The sequence below is a fragment of the Gorilla gorilla genome, chromosome 20 (assembly GCF_029281585.2).
Source record: "Gorilla gorilla gorilla isolate KB3781 chromosome 20, NHGRI_mGorGor1-v2.1_pri, whole genome shotgun sequence".
Lineage (NCBI taxonomy): Eukaryota > Metazoa > Chordata > Mammalia > Primates > Hominidae > Gorilla > Gorilla gorilla.
In genome coordinates, this window is record NC_073244.2 from 66,254,854 (window position 1) to 66,274,211 (window position 19,358).

The window sequence follows — 19,358 nt, forward strand, 5'->3', positions numbered from 1 at the left end:
GGAAGGAGAATTGCTTGAACTCGGGCAGTGGAGGTTGCAATGAGCCGAGATAGTGCCACTACACTCCAGCCTGGGTGACAAAGAGAGACTCCATCTCAAAAAAAAAAAAAAAAAAAAAAGAGTGAATGGGGCTTGAAGGCTACAGACAGGAGGTTAGGACGCCATTTTGGATTTATCTTTTCCTGGAGGGCATCTGATCTTCTCCCATGGATTTAGTTACTGGTTCAGGTGTGGAACTCTGAACTGAAGAGATGGAGGCTCAGTAAAGCACACAGGGAGTGTGATAATGAGAAGTGAAGTGGACTGTGTGACATGCCAAGGACCAGAGCAAGCAGGTGTGCAGAGATGTGGACCCAACGCTGCCTGCCATGTGGGATGTAGCCTCATGTCTCGGGCTGGGAAGAGAAGGGAATCCCACCAAGGGAAGTCAACATTAATAGAAAGGAAAGGTGTCACATTTTAATGGTCCTCCATGGGTCACCCCAGACCAGTGTCCCTGCACTCAAACACCCATTCCTCCCTCTAGAAATTGCCAGAGGCTGAGGCAGGAGAATCACTTGAACCCGAGAGGCGGAGGTTGCAGTGAGCCCAGATTGCGCCACTGCATTCCAGCCTGGTGACAGAGCAAGACTCCATCTCAAAAAAAAAAAAAAAAAAAAAAAAAGAAAGAAAAAAAGAAATTGCCAGCAGACAGTCCAGATGGCATAGGCCTCACATGGTCTTCCTGAATCTCCTAGGACCAACAGATTCACTTCCAAGGCTCCAGCATTCAATGGTGCATTGTCCTCTCTTCTGTTCACCTCCCAGCTGCAGCTTGGGGGCTTCTCTGGCTGTGCCAATCCTGAAATATCAGAATCCCAAGGACCACCAGGATCAAGCCGGCCATGCCCATGCGGATGAGATTCTCTACTGCGTAATCCTGAAGGTGTGAGGCTGGGGTTGGTGGACAAAGAGGTCACAGACGTCAGGGCAGATCAGTATCACCCAGGACCCCTGGATGTCTCCCCAGGGCACCCACATCATCTTGACAGGACCTGACCCTCTGTGCCAGTTCCATAACTGAGAGCATCTCCTCACTCACCAGTTCCAGAGTCAGACTTGTTTTGTGACGGACTGAGGTTATCAGCTGCTCCTGAAAATCAAAACAGGGGAAGGGGAAGGAGAAGTTCTTGAAGCAATCTGAGCCCAGCCTCTCCCCTGCGCTCTGCATTCTCCTAGTTCCCTGTGCCTCTCAACATGACTTTTATGGAGTTCCTCCATAAACCCTCCCTCTGCTGGAGCAGGGTTCCCTCCAGTCTCCTCACTGAATTATTTCAGCTTTCCTTTGTTCTTTGAATTTAAACTTTGCTCCTGAGTCATTTGGGAAAGAGCTTTCCTGAACCGTGAAAGCTCAGGATCTGCAAGGAAAGTGGCCCCCAGAAGTCACTGAGCCCTTTGTGCTCTCTGTGCAGCCTGGGACACAGAAGCACATAAGCCAATTCCCCCAGAGATGAGAGTTTCACGGATCCACCAGCTGAGGACCCAGGCTCCATGGATGACGGGTTGGTCCTCAGGGGCTCCTGAATGTCAGAATCACAAACAGCTGCCTCCGCTTCACGCCACCTCAACCACCTCACCTGGTGTTTCATCATACAATAAGTCTCTAGTCAGCTAACTATTCATATAGTCAGTCATATATATATATGTATGTATATAAATGTGTGTGTGTGTGTGTGTGTGTGTGTATATATATATATATATATATGGTGTTACAGAGGCTCATAAAACAATTTCTGCTTTTAGGGCCAGGCGTGGTGGCTCATGCCTGTAATCCCAGCATTTTGGGAGGCAAAGGCGGGCAGATCATGAGGTCAGGAGTTCGAGACCAGCCTGGCCAACATGGTGAAACCCCGTCTCTACTAAAAATAAAAAAATGAGCCGGGCATGGTGGCACCTGCCTGTAATCCCAGCTACTTGGGAGGCTGAGACAGGAGAATCGCTTGAACCTGGGAGGCAGAGGTTGCAGTGAGCCCAGGTCGTGCCATTGCACTCCAGCTTGGGCGACAGGGCAAGAGACTCCATCTCAAACAAACAAACAAACAAACAAAAATTTCTGCTTTTATAAAGTGTGAATCTAGGTGAGAAGACCAATAACAAACATGTGAAAGCCCTCCATGTCAAATACATTAAGCATGTAGATATACATATAAAAAATATATGCAGATATACCTACACTTATATACAGATGTAACTTATATAACCATACATAAATATGTATATATGTAAAACTTTAGATATTTATTTAAGATGCAGTTACATGCATATTAATACTTGAAGTGACAAAAATTGATATGCGGTTTAGAAATAAAAAATAAAATTTCAATTTTCTTATAGTTAATATAAATTTTATCAGTAAATTTGGGGAGATCAGTTGAAAGATAATTGAAAGGGAAAAATGTTATAGCAAGCTAAAATGAAATTAAATGAATATACTCAAACTAAAAGCTTTCTCATGTGTATATCTTACTTAGAAATATAAATGAATCAGGCTGGGCACGGTGGCTCACGCCTGTAATCCCAGCACTTTGGGAGGCCTAGGTGGCTGGATCACGAGGTCAGGAGATCGAGACCATCCTGACTAACACAGTGAAACCCCATCTCTATTAAAAATACAAAAAAATTAGCCGGGCATGGTGGTGGGTGCCTGTAGTCCCAGCTACTCGGGAGGCTGAGGCAGGACAATGGCGTGAACCCAGGAGGCAGAGCTTGCAGTGAGCCGAGATCGCGCCACTGCACTCCAGGCTGGGCGACAGAGCAAGACTCCATCTCAAAAACAAAAACAAACAAACAAAAAAAAGAAATATACATGAATCAAATACTTCACTTAAAAATAATTAAAGTAGTTGAAGAATTTTTTAAGTTAGTCTAAATGTACACATTCTTATGAACAGAACTTGAAAACACTTATTAACTTCATTAATAAACTTCAATTTTATATATTAATAATAGAAATACTTGTTATTAACAACTAATTTTATACAGCAAATGTAAATATTGAATTATGCCCCCAGGACAATGGGAGTGGAATTACTTGTTTTTAAATCATAAATCCATATATCTTAAAGAGACAAATTTAAATATTCAAATATTGTTTTATAAGATTCAGAAGAAGAGAGAAAAAATAGACAAGTATGCCCAGAAAATGCAGAGCAGCAATGAACAGCAGACAAGACGTGCTGTGAATAAGTTCCTAACTTCCTCCAGGGAGCAGGTGCCTGGCCCCTCCTTTGTCTCAGGGGTGCACTGAGCACAGAGGCCTCCAGGTGAGCACAGGAGGGGCGGTGTAAGCGGCACCCACAGCTGGGGTGCTTCTCTCTAAAGGAGCAGGTCTGGCGTGGACTCCAGCCTCATCACAGTCAGATCCCACCGAGGCCTGAGCAGCCTCCTCCCCTGTCCTGAGTGGGCTCAGGGACCCCGCAGGTGTGGGTAAGAGGCTCCATCCTCAGGGGCTCTTGGAAATGAGAAGTGAGAGCTGCCAAGGGAGCGTCCGTCTGTCCTCTCTCCAACTCGCCTGCCTCTCTTCCTCCTCCATCAGCCCCAGCATCTTCCCCATGTTCCAAGTCAGGCCTGGACCCCAAATCCTGCTGACCAGGTCTGTTCTCCTTCCTCTACTCATCACTCATCCCGCAGGATAGGGTAGGGGCCTGGGAGTCTTGTAAAGCTGCATGGTTTTCAGTAGAAAATCTGAAACGCTTCGTGTGATGTGTGAGAGAGAGGAGATTCTAAACAGTGGGGTTTTTACACATCTTTGCTTTCTCATAATATTGTGGCTTCATCTCACGAATCTCAGACCCCAGCACTGATGGATATGGTTACATGTACCTGCAGCTGCCCCTCTTGGCTTTCTAACCCTTGCGAGGCATAGCTATTGGCAAGAGCAGACCAGGTCTTAGGGTGAGTGATGGGAGCTGCTTTTCTAGGTCTAGGATGAGCCACATCTCAGATGCCCCACAAGGTCAGAAATGAGGGGGCTTTGGGGGTCACTTCCAAGCTCAGGGGGAAGTCAGCCTGGGAGAGCCCAGCCTGGGGCTGCCGGCCAGTGGAGGAGGTCATGTCTGTCCTCCTTGTAGAGAGCAAACCTGTCATAGCCAACATCAGAGTGATACTGGAGGGTCAGGTTCTCTCCAGGGACCACAACAGGGCCCTGCGGGGTCAGGAGGGAGGGCTTTCTAGACACAGCTGGAAGGGTAGAGGAGCCAGGACTGCAGGGGCTGGTTCCTCCTATAAACCTCCTTCTGGAGTCTCCCTTGCTCTGTTTTTCTTTTTCTTTTTCTTTTTTTTTTTTTTTTTTTGAGACAGAGTCTCGCTCTGTCACCCAGGCTGGAGTGCAATGACACAGTCTCGGCTCACTGCAACCTCCGCCTCCCAGGTTCGAGCGATTCTCCTGCCTCAGCCTCCCAAGTAGCTGGGATTACAGGTGTGTGCCGCCACGCCCAGCTAATTTTTGTATTTTTAGTAGAAATGGGGTTTCACCATGTTGGCCAGGCTGGTCTTGAACTCCTGACATCAGGTGATCCACCCGCCTCGGCCTCCCAAAGTGCTGAGATTACAGGTGTGAGCCACTGTGCCCAGCCCTTGCTTTGTTTTTCTCACCCTGAATTTGCATCCCTAGGATTTCTGTGTTCTCCTTCCCCTTTTTGTCTTTCTTAGCAGGGGCTGCCCTGCCTGTAAGGCTCTCCACAACCTGTCTGGCTTCCCTGAATTGTACTAGAGAAGACTGTGGCTTCCTCACCTGAGACCGGAATCTCCAGGAGGTCACTGGGTTCTGACCATACCTGCAGGATATGCCTGCGAGAGCCATAGCATCTGAGCATCCACCTGTGGCTGGGGGTCACAGGGCCCACAGGGAACAGGGCCTGGAACTGCCCACTGGGGGTCAGCTGTGAGTCCAAGGTCCAGGAGAGCTTGTGGTCTCCTTCCTCAGTCAGAATGAACCTGTCGAATCTCAGCCGTGAGCCACACTGGAGGGTCACGTTCTCTCCTGAGGTCACCACAGGGCTGGGCAGGGCTGAGAGGGTGGGTTTGTTGTAGAATCCTAGGAGAGAAGGAGGCACCGTGTTAAATGGGGCTCCCACCTCCCACATCATCCCCAGGGCTGGGCTGTGAAAGGGAGACACCCCTGAGAGCAGACCCCCTTCCTGAGGGCAGAGCCTGGGGCTGGGACCCCAGAGTGTCCTCTCACCTGTCACCACCAGCTCCAGGGGGTCGCTGGGCTCTGACCAGCCTGCAGGGCTGTAGTAGTAACAGCGGTATCTCCCTGCATGGTGCTCTGTCATGGATGGGATGGAGAATCTGGCCTTGTTCTTGGGCTCCAGTGGGTTCTGTGTGTCCCAGGGTTCTGGGCTTCCCTCTTTAACCAGACGGTATTCCTGGGCCTCCAGGGTCCCCTGACACCGGATGGTCACAGAGTTCCCCCGGCTGATCACAGAGCCTGGCTCAGCCCAGAGGGTGGGTTTGGAGAGGTTCCCTGGAAGGAAATCAGAGTCTGGGCTCCAAGACCTCCCCACCCCTCAGATCCCAGCTCTTAGCCCCAGGACCCTCCAGACGTCCCCATCAATCACCCAGAACTGCGGTCTCCACCCCCAGCTGCCCATGGGTGGCCCTTTGTCCCCATTGAGGAGGAGGGACCTGGGACAGCTGGGGACAGACTCACCTGCCTGCACGTGGGTCCTGGGGCCCAGACTCAGCCCTGGAAGAGAGTTCCCTGTGAGGGATTTGCCCCGGAAGCCTGAGCAGGTCCTCCCCTGCCTGGGAACCTCCTAAAACCCTGGAGTTTCCTGATAGACAAGGGCCTCGTTATGGGGTGGGGTCCCTCCCAGACTAGGGTGCCCCTTCCCTGAGGCTTCCAATCTCACCGAGGCAGAGCAGAGCCATGAGGGCAGGGCTCACGGCGTCTCCTCCCACTGGCTGCAGCTGTGCAGATGGATGAGACCACAGTGCCTGGCAGGACAGAGAGACACACAGGGTGTGGCAGCTCGGAGGCTGGGTCCTTCTTGTCATAGGATTTTCTCATTCTCAGCCCACAGAAAGGGGAACTGCTCTCCCCAGGAGCCTGGCTCTCATTTCCCCAGGGCTGAAGTGAAGTAGTTGAGACTACAGGCACCAGGCTCTCTGCAGACATTTCAGACAGAAGTGGGGTCTCCCTTCCCCGGGCCACTGTCTGCCTGATTTATCTTTATCTCATTGAGAGCCGGGACACAGCCACAAATAGACCCGGTGCCTTCCTGAGTCAGCCCCTTTCAGGCGAGGGTGACCTCCTCCCTCTCAGAGCCTCCCCATGGGGTCTCCCTCCCTCCTTCAGCCCGTCCATGAGCTCAGCGTTGCGGGGTCCTTACCATGGTCAGTGATTTTTCAGCCCTGGAGATGCTTCAGGGAAGATGCAGGTCCATGCCGCAGGCAGACTCAGATCAGCAGAGACACACCTGACACCTGGCTGTGTAGCCCAGGCTGAGCTGCATGTGGCAATGAGCACAGAGGAGAAATGCAGCGAAATAGGGGAGGAAATCATGACCCTTTAGTGGCCCTGGAGTGTTTTCTTTCTAACCAATAGTACTCTCTTTCTTGTACTTCCCTTTTTTTTTTTTTGCAACAGCGTCCACCTCCAACCCACCTCCAGTAACAAACCTCTGAATCGTTTCTGCCTCCACTGTGCCTTCTGCTTCTTTGGGCTTCCCTCTACACCTCAAGCCATGTTCAACATTTTCGGAGTAATTACTTAGGCTTTGTTTTAAATTTTTCATTCTTATGTATCTATTTATTTTTTAATTTTTGTGGGTACATTACTTAGGTTTGGGCTCTGGTTTGCTGAGTGGGGAGTTGATTTCTTTCTTTCTTTCTTTCTTTCTTTTTTTTTTTTTTTTTTTGAGACCGAGTCTCGCTCTGTCGCCCAGGCTGGAGTGCAATGGTGCTATCTCGGCTCACTGCAAGCTCCGCCTCCCGGGTTCATACCGTTCTCCTGCCTCAGCCTCCCGAGTAGCTGGGACTACAGGCGTCCGCCACCACGCCCGGCTAATTTTTTTGTATTTTTATTAGAGACAGGGTTTCACCATGTTAGCCAGGATGGTCTCGATCTCCTGACCTCATGATCCGCCTACCTCGGCCTCCCAAAGTGCTGGGATTACAGGCGTGAGCCACTGTGCCCGGCCAGTGGGGCGTTGATTTCTATGTAATTCCTGATTATTATCTACGGCTTGTGTGATCTTGGGCAGTACTGTCTCATCTCTGAGCCTCAGTTTCCCTGTGTGGAGCCTGTTGTCATGAACCTCATTCATCACAGCGGATGTGAGGGTCAGCCGTGCTTGGGTCATGGGAGAGGCTCAATCACGGTTAATGTCTAGACTAGATTAAGACATGAGCGGTTGGGACATGAGAGGATTCTGGTTTCAGTCTCTATGATTATGTCACAGAGGTGCAGAAAAAGCATTTGATAAAATCCTGCATCCCTTCATGATAAAAATTCTCAACAAACAAGGTACAGAGGGACATACCTCAAAATACTAAAGGCGATAGGTGACGAAATCCCAGCCAATATAGCAAACAGGGAAAAGTAGAAAGCATTCCCCCTAAGAACTGGAGCATGACAAAGATGTGCACTGTCACCACTCTTCAACGTAGTACTGGAAGTCCTCGCCAGAGCAATCAGGCAAGACAAAGAAATAAAACACATCTAAATTGGAAAAAAAAAGTGAAATTATTTCTGTTCGCTGGTGATATTATCTTATACCTCAAAAACCCTAAAGACTCAGCCAAAACACTCTTAGATTTGATAAAGAAATCCAGTAAAGTTTCAGGATATAGAATCAAAGTACAGAAATCAGTAGCATTTCTGTACTCCAATAATGACGAAGCTGAGAACCAAGTCAAGGAGGCAATCCCATTGACAGTGGGTGCACAAAAATAAAATACCTGGGAATATATTTAACCAAGGAGGTGAAAGATTTCTACAAGGAAAACTTCAAACCAGTGATGAAAGAAATTGTAGATGACACAAACAGATGGAAAAACATCCCATTCTCATAAATCAGAATAATTACTATGATTAAAATGACCACACTGCCCAGAGCAATCTACAGATTTAATGCAGTCCTTACAAAAATACCTTCATTTTTCACAGACTTAGAAAAAGAAACCTTAAAAGTTATATTGAGCCAAAAAAAGAGCCCAAACAGCCATAGCAATCCTAAGCAAAAAGAGCAAAGCTAGAGACATCACATTAACTGACTCAAAGTTTACAAGGCTATAGTAACCAAAAGAGCATGACACTGGTATAAAAATAGACATATAGGCCAGTTGCAGTGGCTCACGCCTCTAATCCCAGCACTTTGGGAGGCTGAGGCAGGTGGATTACGAGGTCAGGAGTTCAAGACCAGCTTGGTCAACATGGTGAAACCCCGTCTCTGCTAAAAATACAAAAGAATTAGCCAGGTGTGGTGATGGGTGATCTCAAATTAACAACCTAACATCACAACTAAAAGAACTAGAGAAGAATCAGCCCGGTGCGGTGGCTCACGCCTGTAATTCCAGCACTTTGGGAGGCTGAGGCGGGTGGATCACAAGGTCAGGAGATCGAGACCATCCTGGCTAACATGGTGAAACCCTGTCTCTACTGAAAACACAAAAAATTAGCCAGGCCTGGTGGCAGGCACGTGTAGTCCCAGCTACTCGGGAGGCTGAGGCAGGAGAAGGGCGTGAACTCGGGAGGTGGAGCTTGCAGTGAGCCGAGATCGCGCCACTGCACTCCAGCCTGGGAGACAGCAATTGGAATGCAATTTAGAAATAAAGTGAAATTTCAACTTTTTTGTGAGTTATGTACATTTTATTAGTAAATTAGAGGGGATCAATTGAAAATAATTGGAATTAAGAAATTCTGTAGTAAGTTGGTATAAAATAAAATAAATGAACTCAAACCAATTACTGTATCATGTATACCTAGCTTTTATTTATAAGGAATCAAAGACCTCATTTACAGATTATTCAAGTGATTGAATAATTGTTTAAATTGAAATAAATATATAAAATTCTTATAAATAAAATTTCAAGACACTTCTTAAGTTCATCAATAAACCTCAATTTTAAAAGTTTAGGATAGGAAAACTTAACATAAATAAGAAACTATTTTCTAAAGCAAATATATAAATGAAATCAAGTCCCAAATTAAAATGATAAGTTTATATATTCATGTATTGCTTTAAATGTTTCAGAAGAACAGAGAGTAACAATAGACAAGTGTGCACAGAAAAGGCAGGGTAGAAATGAATGACACACAAGCCGCGCTGTGAATAACTCCCTGACTCATCCAGGGAGCAGGTGCGCGGCCCCTCCTTACTCTCAGGGGTTCCCTGAGCACAGAGGCCTTCAGGTGAGCACAGGAGGGGCGGTGTGAGGAGCACCCACAACTGGGGTGCTTCTCTCTAAAGGAGCACGTCTGGGGTGGACACCAGCCTTATCCCAGTCAGATCCCACCGAGGCCCGAGCAGCCTCCTCTCCTGTCCTCAGAGGACCCAGGGACCCCGCAGGTGTGGGTGAGGGGCTCCATCCTCAGTGTGGGTGAGGGGCTCCATCCTCAGTGTGGGTGAGGGGCTCCATCCTCAGGGGCTCTTGGAAATGAGAAATAAGAGCTCCCAAGGGAGCGTCCATCTGTCCTCTCTCCAACTTGCTTGCCTCTGTTCCTCCTCCATCAGCCCCAGCATCTTCCCCATGTCTGAGTCTGGCTGGACCCCCAAATCCTCCTGATCCAGCCTGCTCTCCTTCCTCTACTCATCACACATCCTGCAGGACAGGGTAGGGGCCTGGGAGTCATGCACAGCTGTGCTGGGTGTTGCTTTTAGTAGAAAATCTGAAATAGTGTGTGATGTGTGAGAGAGAGGAGATTCTAAACAGTGGGGTTTTTACAAATCGTTGCTTTCTCCTAATACTGTGGCTTCATCTCACGAATCTCAGACCCCAACATTGATGGATACAATTACAATTACATGTACCTGCAGCTGCCTCTCCTGGCTTTCTAACCCTTGCAACACACAGTTATTGGTAGGAGCTGACCAGGCCAAGGGAGGGCTGGGGGACGGGAGCAGGTCTAGGATGAGCCACAACCCAGATGCCCCAGAAGGTCAGAAATGAAAGGGCTTTGGGGGTCACTTCCAGGCAGCTCCTTCTTATTCGGATGGGAAAGGCCAGGGCGGAAGGGGAAAAGGCTTTCTCAGAAGTTCTGAGGTAGGATGTGGGACTTTGGAGGCGGGGACTCAGACACCACACCAGATTGAGAACTAGCTAAAACAGGGCGGAGGGTGGCAGCAGCTCTTCTTAAGACACGCCCACCAGTGTGGCATCCCGGTTTACCATTGCCATGGCAACCCCCGGAAGGTACCGCCCTTTTCCACGGCAAAGACCCACTGACCGGAAGTTACCGCCCTCTAGGAATTTCTGCATACCTGACCTTTAATTTGCATATAATTAAAAGCAGGTACAAGTGTGGCTGCAGGTGTGTTTCTGAGCTGCTATTCTGGGCACACTGCCTGTGGGGCAGCCCTGCTACCCTAGGAGCAGTACCTCTGCTGCTGCTGTGCTCGGCCACTTGACTAGAGGTTGGCGTAACCCTTAAGGGGTTATGTAACACCAGCTCACCCTTAAATTCTTTTTTTTTTTGAGACGGAGTTTTACTCTGTTTCCCAGGCTGAAGTGCAATGGCGCCATCTCGGCTCGCTGCAATCTTTGCCTCCGGAGTTCAAGCGATTCTCTCTGCCTCAGCTCCTAAGTAGCTGGAATTATAGGCACCCGCCACCACATCCTGCTAATTTTTGTAGTCTTTAGTAGAGACGAGGTTTCACCATGTTGGCCAGGCTGGTCTCGAACTCCTGACCTCAAGTGATCCGCCCGCCTCACCCTTCCAAGGTGCTGGGATGACAGGTGTGAACCACCGCGACCGGCCTAAATTCTTTCTTAGGCAAAGCCAAGAACTCTTCTGGGCTATGCCCCGATTTGGGAGCTCACCTTCCCCGCATCATCTAGTTACCAGGAAGGGATGACGAGGATAGCGCGTGAGAGGCAGACAGACTTTCAGCAGAGGCAGGGACAATTAGGAGAGAGGCGAGATGGCTAGCAGAGATGGTGACAGTCAGTGATCAGCGGAGGGGTGGCAATGGGTGAAAGACACGGAGAGGTGGCACTGGGCTAGACAGCGAGAGGTTGCTGAGACAGTCGGAGAGACAGCAGGGCGGGGCAGTCTGTGATCAGGGCTCCAAGAGCGGTCACACTGAGGCTGTAACAGTAAACAGCTGCTAATACTGCAGAGCTGTCACACTAACCAAAGGCTTTGCTTTTGGCGCCTTCATCTTTCCTTGGATAGTGGTGGAGCTCAGCGATGGGCAAGCAGGTGAGACCCCGGCTCCAACCGACAGGCCCATGGGTTACCAGTCCCCGCACCGGACCCCTGGGTGACAGCTGAGCCCACCCAAGCTGGGGGATCCTGCAGAGACCTTCACCTGGGCCCCATGTGGAAGATTTTCGATGCTATTTAGGCTTTTGGGGATGGGGGAGTGTCCCCTCTGCCTCCCCCGTAATATCTGGTGAGCCGTATGGGTAATGCGAGCACTAGACACCTAAACCCCACCAGAACGCAACGCATCCATGTAAGGAACCTGCGCGTGTAGCGCCTGAATCTAAAAAAATAGAGTAACATTAAAAACAACAACAACAATAAAGCCGGGTGAGGTGGCTCACGCCTGTAATCTCAGAAATTTGGGAGGCCGAAGCGGGAGGATCACCTGAGGTCAGGAGTTTGAGACCAGCCTGGCCAACATGGTGAAACACCGTCTCTACTGAAAATACAAAAACTTAGCTGGGCATGGTGGTGGGTGCCTGTAATCCCACCTACTCATGAATTATCATGAAGAGAAAATGGGCCAGGTGTGGTGACTCACACCTGTAATCCTAGCACTTTGGGAGGCCGAGGCGGACAGATCACCTGCGGTCAGGAGTTCGAGACCAGCCTGGCCAACATGGTGAAACCCCATCTCTACTAAAAATATAAAAATTAGCCAGGCATGGTGGTGGGCACCTGTAATCCCAGCTACTGGGGAGTCTGAGGCAGGAGAATCACTTGAACCCAGGAGGTGAAGGTTGCAGTGAGCCGAGATGGTGCCACTGCATTCCAGCCTAGGCGACATGAGAGAAGCTTCGTCTCAAAAAAAAAAAAGAGAAAAAATGGTCCACAATAAAATAACAAGTGGTTATTGTACCTGAATTTATCAGTAAAAAAATTGAATTTTTTCTTTTATTGCCTAGAGTCCACCTTCTATCAATGTCACAAGCATGACACTCAGAACAGAGAGGAAAAGATTATATTTGAAGTCCTAATATAAATTTAATTTACCATATTGAAGTATAAGTATTTTAGAGTTGCTTCATGAATTTTTTGCTAAAATCTAAAAAGAAAACCCACAAAAACCCTAAATGTAATGACGTTAATGCAGTTCCTGACAGTGACTTTTAGCCCTTCTGCAAACTTTTGTTTCGTTGCCTTCCTGACTGTATGACGCAATGAAATTTGAATTTGCTTTAATTTCTGCTTCCTCTTTCCCTATGTTTCAGTTCTGAAGGTATGAGCTTCTCTCATCTTTTTATTTCATTTTCTTTTATTTTACTTTGAGATGGAGTCTCACTCTGTCACCCAGGCTGGAGTGCAACAGCCTGACCTCAGCTCACTGCAACCTCTGCCTCCCATGTTCAAGTCATTCTCCTGTCTCAGTCTCCCGAGTAGCTGGGATGACAGGCATGAGCCACCACGCCCAGTTAATTTTTGTATTTTTAGTAGAGACAGGATTTCACCATGTTGGTCAGGCTGGTCTCGAATTCCTCACCTCACGTGATCCACCTGCTTTGGCCTCCCAAAGTGCTGGGATTACAGGTGTGAGCCACCGTGCCCAGCCAGGATATTTTTTTCTTTAGAGCACTTACTTCACTTTCTTTGAGTGAAGTTGGATGGGTTACAGCCGTTGTGGTGTCACAAAGAATAATTCTGAGAGAAATATTGTTATTTGTTGGTAAAATAAAAGTGTCTTAAGTTAAAAGTTTCCTTTGACACCCAATAAAGAAATTAGTATTACTACATAATGCATTTATTTACAAGTCTTTTTTTGCATGTCCATTGTAAATTTAATATTTTAATTTACAATGAGTTTACAAATAATTTTTACAAATAAATGTTACAAATAAAAATAATTTACAACGAGTAAATGAGTTGGAATTTATTTACATGCTTATGGCTGCCTTTGATTAAACTTCTTCCAAAAATAAACTCTGTTCAGATGTTGGGTTTTATTATACTTAATTTCGTTTTAATGTTATTTCATGTGAGATTACTTGAATACAAGCTGTTGCATAATTGCTACCAAGTGGAGTCTTTGCTGTGCATTTGCATACCCCAGAGTGGGAGGTTTGGGGATTCTGAATAGCCAGGGCAGCATGTGGGTGTACCTTCACAGGCCCGATGTGTGAGCCTTCAAACACCGGTGTGGGGGAAGTAATTAAATAGAGGATGCAATGGTCTGGAGGCAATTTATAGCCCAGAGACCATACCTGGAGCGTTTCTCTTCCTTATCTAGCACACAAAGTAGAACCATGACACTCGGGCGTCACTGACAATGAACACAAAGGGGCTGAATGTCGGGAATCCTGCAGACGCCAGGAAAGAGGTACTTCTCAGCCATTGGCTTGGATTCTGAATCTGGGTTACGCACAATGATAAAATATCAGCTAGAGCATGAGAGGAGACAAACGTGCTCACCAGGATGAGGATGGTGTGTGTGGTTGTGGTTTCATGAGATGTTCTGCGAGAGAGGTTGCGGCTGCGAACATGTTGGACTCTCTGCTTGTATCCATGCAGGACGAGGACCATGGAGCTGCTGGTGCAGATCGTGAGGGAGACACATATACGGGAGACACATATACCATCTGTGCAGCAGTAAATGACTGCAACTATTACATACAGCGATCTTCCTGGATAGGGTGAGGAGCAGTATCTATACATTTTTTCCATACTCATGTTTTTGCTCTTTATTGGGTCAGTTATATACTTTGCGGCATAAATATTTACAACAAGATTCAAGATCCAACAGAGGAAACAGCAGAAAACTATAAACTTTGGGGATCTAATTCAGAGTTCCATCTTCCCAGAGATACTGGGGTGAAGCTTCATGGCCTGGAAGCCACTGAAGAGGCAGGTGGTGCTGAGGGAAACCCCTCTGGCCACTCTGTGTAGGTAGAAGACAAGTTTACATCCAGCCTCATCCAGGAAAGGTTTCAATCCAAAAGCCGCCATTGTCTGAGGGATCCCTTTAGAGAACAGAACCAGGTTGTTGGCTAAGACCAGCTGGCTGAGAATCAGGTCTCTGGGTCTCACTATTTGTGTGGGGACAAAAGTAAAGCTATAAAAGTAAAGGAGTAGAGAATTTCCAAGGATTCCAGCAGCAGTCTGAATGAGAAAGGTAATACTCCAATTTAAGTTAACAGAAACCATCTCCATTTAGAGGAGATGTTGGAGTTTGATTCTATTTTCATCAGAGGAATCTGTAGACTGAAAAATACAATTGAGTGTTTTCACTGTACCCGGTTTCATGCGTGTCCGTGTGAAGAGACCACTAAACAGGCTTTGTGTGAGCAGTAAAGCTTTTAATCACCTGGGTGCAGGCGGGCTGAGTCCAAAAAGAGAGTCATCGAAGGGAGATAGGGGTGGGGCCATTTTATAGGTTTTGGGTAGGTAAAGGAAAAAGAGGGGTTGTTCTCGGTGGGCAGGTGTGGGGGTCACAAGGTGCTCCATAGAGGAGCTTTTGAGCCAGGATGAGCCAGGAGAAGGAATTTCACAAGATAATGTCAGTTTTGTGGTTGGGGTGGCAGGGAGAAAAGAAAAAGAAAGATTCAGGACGTTATCAACAGTTAACTTTATTTTACTCAAAACCAGAGAAAAATGGTATAGTGTTATGTCATTGTGTGTGTATTTTGTAATCTATTTTTTAAAATGAAAGATTAATCAAAACCTTTAAAAGTGGGTAGTTGAGAGAGAGAGAGGAAACAGTGCAGAGGAGACAGAATAAAGCTAGACTGACAGCCATTTTCACTTCTTTTGTGGTGGAATATCATCAGTTAAGGCAGGAACCAGCCATCTGGATGTGTACGTGCAGGTCACAGGGGATATGATGGCTTAGCTTGGGCTCAGAGGCCTGACACCCAGAAAATGCCTTTTTCTCACAAAACTCATTATTCCAGGTGAATACAAACATTAAGAACAAACTTGTACAATTACAAAGCTATTTATTCCAAAATTATGATTTGTAAAACCACAATGACTTGAACCCACTTAATTTCAATCAAAGAAAGACTCAATAAATTCCTGGGCCTCCCCACAGTGGAGCCCTGGGCAGCTGTGGGTGAGATGAATGAGTTATCTTGAAGGCTGACCTTCCAAGACGTGTAGTTGTGTGGTTGGGGTGGCAGGGAGAAAAGAAAAAGAAAGATTCAGGACGTTATCAACAGTTCACTTTATTTTACTCAGAACCAGAGAAAAATGGTATAGTGTTATGTCATTGTGTGTGTATTTTGTAATCTATTTTTTAAAATGAAAGATTAATCAAAACCTTTAAAAGTGGGTAGTTGAGAGAGAGAGAAAAAACAGTGCAGAGGAGACAGAATAAAGCTAGACTGACATCATTGTGTCTTGTTTCTTGTTTTGGTATAGAAATATAAACATACCTTTGGGAAGCTGAGGTGGGTGAATCGCAAGATCAGGAGTTCAAGACCAGCCTGGCCAACATGGTGAAACCCCACCTGTACTGAAAATAAAAAAATTAGCTGGGCATGGTGGCACACTCCTGTCATCCCAGCTACTCGGGAGGCTCTGACAGGAGAATTGCTTGAACCTGGGAGGTGGAGATTGCAGTGAGCTGAGACTCCGCCACTGCATTTGTAGGGACCAGCCCCACAGGGTCAGTGAGTCTCTCCCTGTGTGTGGCGATGAGAGAGTGTAGAAATAACGACACAAGACAAAGAGATAAAAGAAAAGGCAGCTGGGCCCGGGGGACCACTACCACCAATGCACGGAGACCGGTAGTGGCCCCGAATGTCTGGCTGCGCTGTTATTTATTGGATACAAGGCAGAAGGGGCAGGGTAAAGAATGTGAGTCACCTCCAATGATAGGTAAGGTCACGTGTCCACTGGACAGGGGGCCCTTCCCTGCCTGGCAGCCGAGGCAGAGAGGGAGAGGAGACAAAGAGAAAGACAGCTTACGCCATTATTTCTGCATATCAGGGACTATTAGTACTTTCACTAATTTACTACTGCTATCTAGAAGGCAGAGCCAGGTGTACAGGATGGAACATGAAGGCGGACTAGGAGCGTGACCACCGAAGCACAGCATCACAGGGAGACGGTTAGGCCTCTGGATAACTGTGGGCAGGTCTGACTGATGTCAGGCCCTCCACAAGAGGTGGAGGAGCAGAGTCTTCTCTAAACTCCCCCGGGGAAAGGGAGACTCCCTTCCCCAGTCTGCTAAGTAGCGGGTGTTTTCCCTTGACACTTACGCTACAGCTAGACCTCGGGCCACCTGGCAACGGGCATCTTCCCAGACGCTGGCGTCACCGCTAGACCAAGGAGCCCTCTGGTGGCCCTGTCTGGGCATAACAGAGGGCTCGCACTCTTGTCTTCTGGTCACACCTCACTATGTCCCCTCAGCTCCTATCTCTGTATGGCCTGGTTTTTCCTAGGCTATGATTATAGAGTGAGGATTATTATAATATTGGAATAAAAAGTAATTGCTACCAACTAATGATTAATGATCTTCATATATAATCATATCTAAGATCTATATCTGATATAACTGTTCTTGTTTTATATTTTATTATACAGGAACAGCTCGTGTCCTCTGTCTCTTGCCTCGGTGCCTGGGTGGCTTGTTGCCCACAGCATTCTAGCCTGGGTGATGAGCAAGACTCCGTTTAAAAAAAAAAAAAAAAATATATATATATAAACATATTCTTGAATGTCTATACTATAAAATATTTTTAAATATAACTTATAAATCTAAAGATAATACCTTAAAAAGGGAAATAGAATTGAGTTCCTATCAAATTAGGGCATTACTAAACAAGGAAGAATTATTTGTACTAGAATGTAAGCAAAATTATTTGACCATATATTTTATAATGCATATATTATTTATCATATTGTATAATAAATGTATACTTTTAAATCAAATTATATATTATGTAGTGACATATAGTTAATATTATTATATAATTTTGACTATATATAGTAAAACATAAGTGAATACACCCTCAAAAATGTTTAATTCTTAAAATACGTATGGTCAAAAATTCTAAATTTCATCCTAGAGAAATAGCTGACTCCACATTCAGAGAAAAAATACAGGAGATGAAGTCAGAACTTCTTATCATGCAAGAAAGCAAAGACATCACCACATACCATCAGATTCATGTTACCTGAACATAAAGTCTATCATGAAAAGTTCCCAATGGCAAAATGTGGAATATTTATAGAATCAAATAATATAGGTAGTGTATTAAAACTAACGAATATGTTCAAAGCCTATCAGTTTACTACTGTTAAAAACAAAATTAAAAAACAAAAAACCTCTCAAATACGAGGAATGGGAAAAGAACAAAATCTCCACATCAAAAACGTGGAAATGAAGGCAAGAAGCAAGATCTCTTTTGTTTATCTGAAGTGTTACACAGGAAACATTCTTTTCTGTAGAATGTTTCTACATAATAATAAGTACAGCAATAGCTATAGTAATGTTTTTGCCTAAGAATAGCTGTAGAGTTTTTGCATAATAATAGTTAACCCTGCAAAGCTTGGATAACCTGTGCATTGAGTATACAAGCAATAAACATCAATGGCTGCCAAAACCCTTAGGCTGAAGGTTGATAGTGAATATAATAATGTGTGGATCCTGCTGATAGTACAGCCATCAGTACAGAATTGCAAGGTGGAGAATGCAAGACACAAGCAAATGAGCCATTGTGTCTCACTTCTGACATTTTCTAAGCATCTTTTTTACCATACCCTCAAATCTAGACTGTTATCTGGCTGGGCGTCTCTATGTTTCTTGGATTTGTGTGTCAAACTCTCTAGCGAGTTTAGGAAAATATTCATGCACTATATCATCAAATATATTTTCCAAGTTGCTTATTCTCTCTTCCCCTTTCAGGAATGCTGACAAGTCATACATTTGGTGCCTTTAGATAATATCATATTTCTCAGAGATTTTGTTCACTTTTAAAAATATTTTTTCCTTATATTTGACTGATTTGATTCAAACAAGTCTTTGCTTTGAAATTCTTTTCCTCAGCTTGGTCTATTCTGCTGTTAATGCTTGTCATCGTATTATGAAATTCGTGTCATGAATTTTTCAGCTCGAGAAGTTCAGTTTGGGTGTTTCTTAAAATTTAATCGTTCATGTCATTAATCATTTTACTGGATTGCCTGGCTTCCTTGGATTGAATTTCAACTTTGCTCTTGATTTGAATGACCTTCCTTGCCATCCAGATTCCAAATTCTACGTTTGTCATTTCAGACAATTCCTACTGATTAAGAACAATTTCTGGGGAGCTCGTGGACTGGTTTGGAGATAATAGGAGTTATTTCCCTGATTTTTTTTCTCATCTGGGAGGGTTGCTATTCCTTTCATTGCAAGGGTATAAATTGAGTATAGTCTGTTGGCTTTATTTCTGGAAGTTTTCAGGGGACTAAGGCTCTGTACAGGATCTTTGCTGAATTCTTGCTCTTGGTTTTCCAGGCGGTAGAATTTAGTAAAGTGATTTTTGGTGTTGTAGTGTGGTTGCAATCCAGTAGATGGCGCTTGAGAGCAATAGGCAATAGACAGGCTCTTACTCCACTGCGTGGTGCCTTTGCTTATCTTTGTTCTTGACCTTGATACTTTTGAAAAGGTCAGAGCAGTTTTTTTGTTTTTGTTTTTTGAGACAGGGTCTCACTTTGTCACCCAGGGTGGAGTGCAGTGGCAAGATCTTGGATCACTGCAGCCTCAGCCTACCCAGGCTCAGGTAGGTGACAGAGCAGGCAAGTTAACTTAAGGCCTCCTCCTTGGCAATCTGGTCTCAAGTAGGGGACAGGTCCCCACAGACAGAACTGAGGGGCAAGTGTGGCATGGGCTCCAGACACCGAGCGCTGGAATTAGACACCTCTCCTTTGCAGAAAGCTTTAGCCTTTCCTCAAGCTGTTCTGCAGAGGAGAGGTGTAGCTGGGGTGGCGTGGGCAATGGTGGTGGCAGAGTTTGTGTGAAGCTTGTCTC

The 19,358-nt window shown here is 46.0% G+C and overlaps 1 protein-coding gene across 1 annotated transcript; it reads right to left on the bottom strand.

Annotated features, from left to right (window-relative positions):
* Window positions 1-376: 376 nt before the first annotated feature.
* Window positions 377-6,524, bottom strand: LILRA5 (leukocyte immunoglobulin like receptor A5). The gene is made up of 7 exons (XM_019014791.3): window positions 6,375-6,524; window positions 5,895-5,979; window positions 5,693-5,728; window positions 5,222-5,506; window positions 4,772-5,074; window positions 1,082-1,132; window positions 377-933 (listed from the first exon to the last, which is right to left on the bottom strand). The coding sequence occupies exons 1-7, from the start codon at window positions 6,375-6,377 to the stop codon at window positions 797-799; spliced, it is 900 nt and encodes a 299-aa protein (XP_018870336.2). The 5' UTR covers window positions 6,378-6,524; the 3' UTR covers window positions 377-796.
* Between the last annotated feature and the right edge of the window lie 12,834 nt (window positions 6,525-19,358).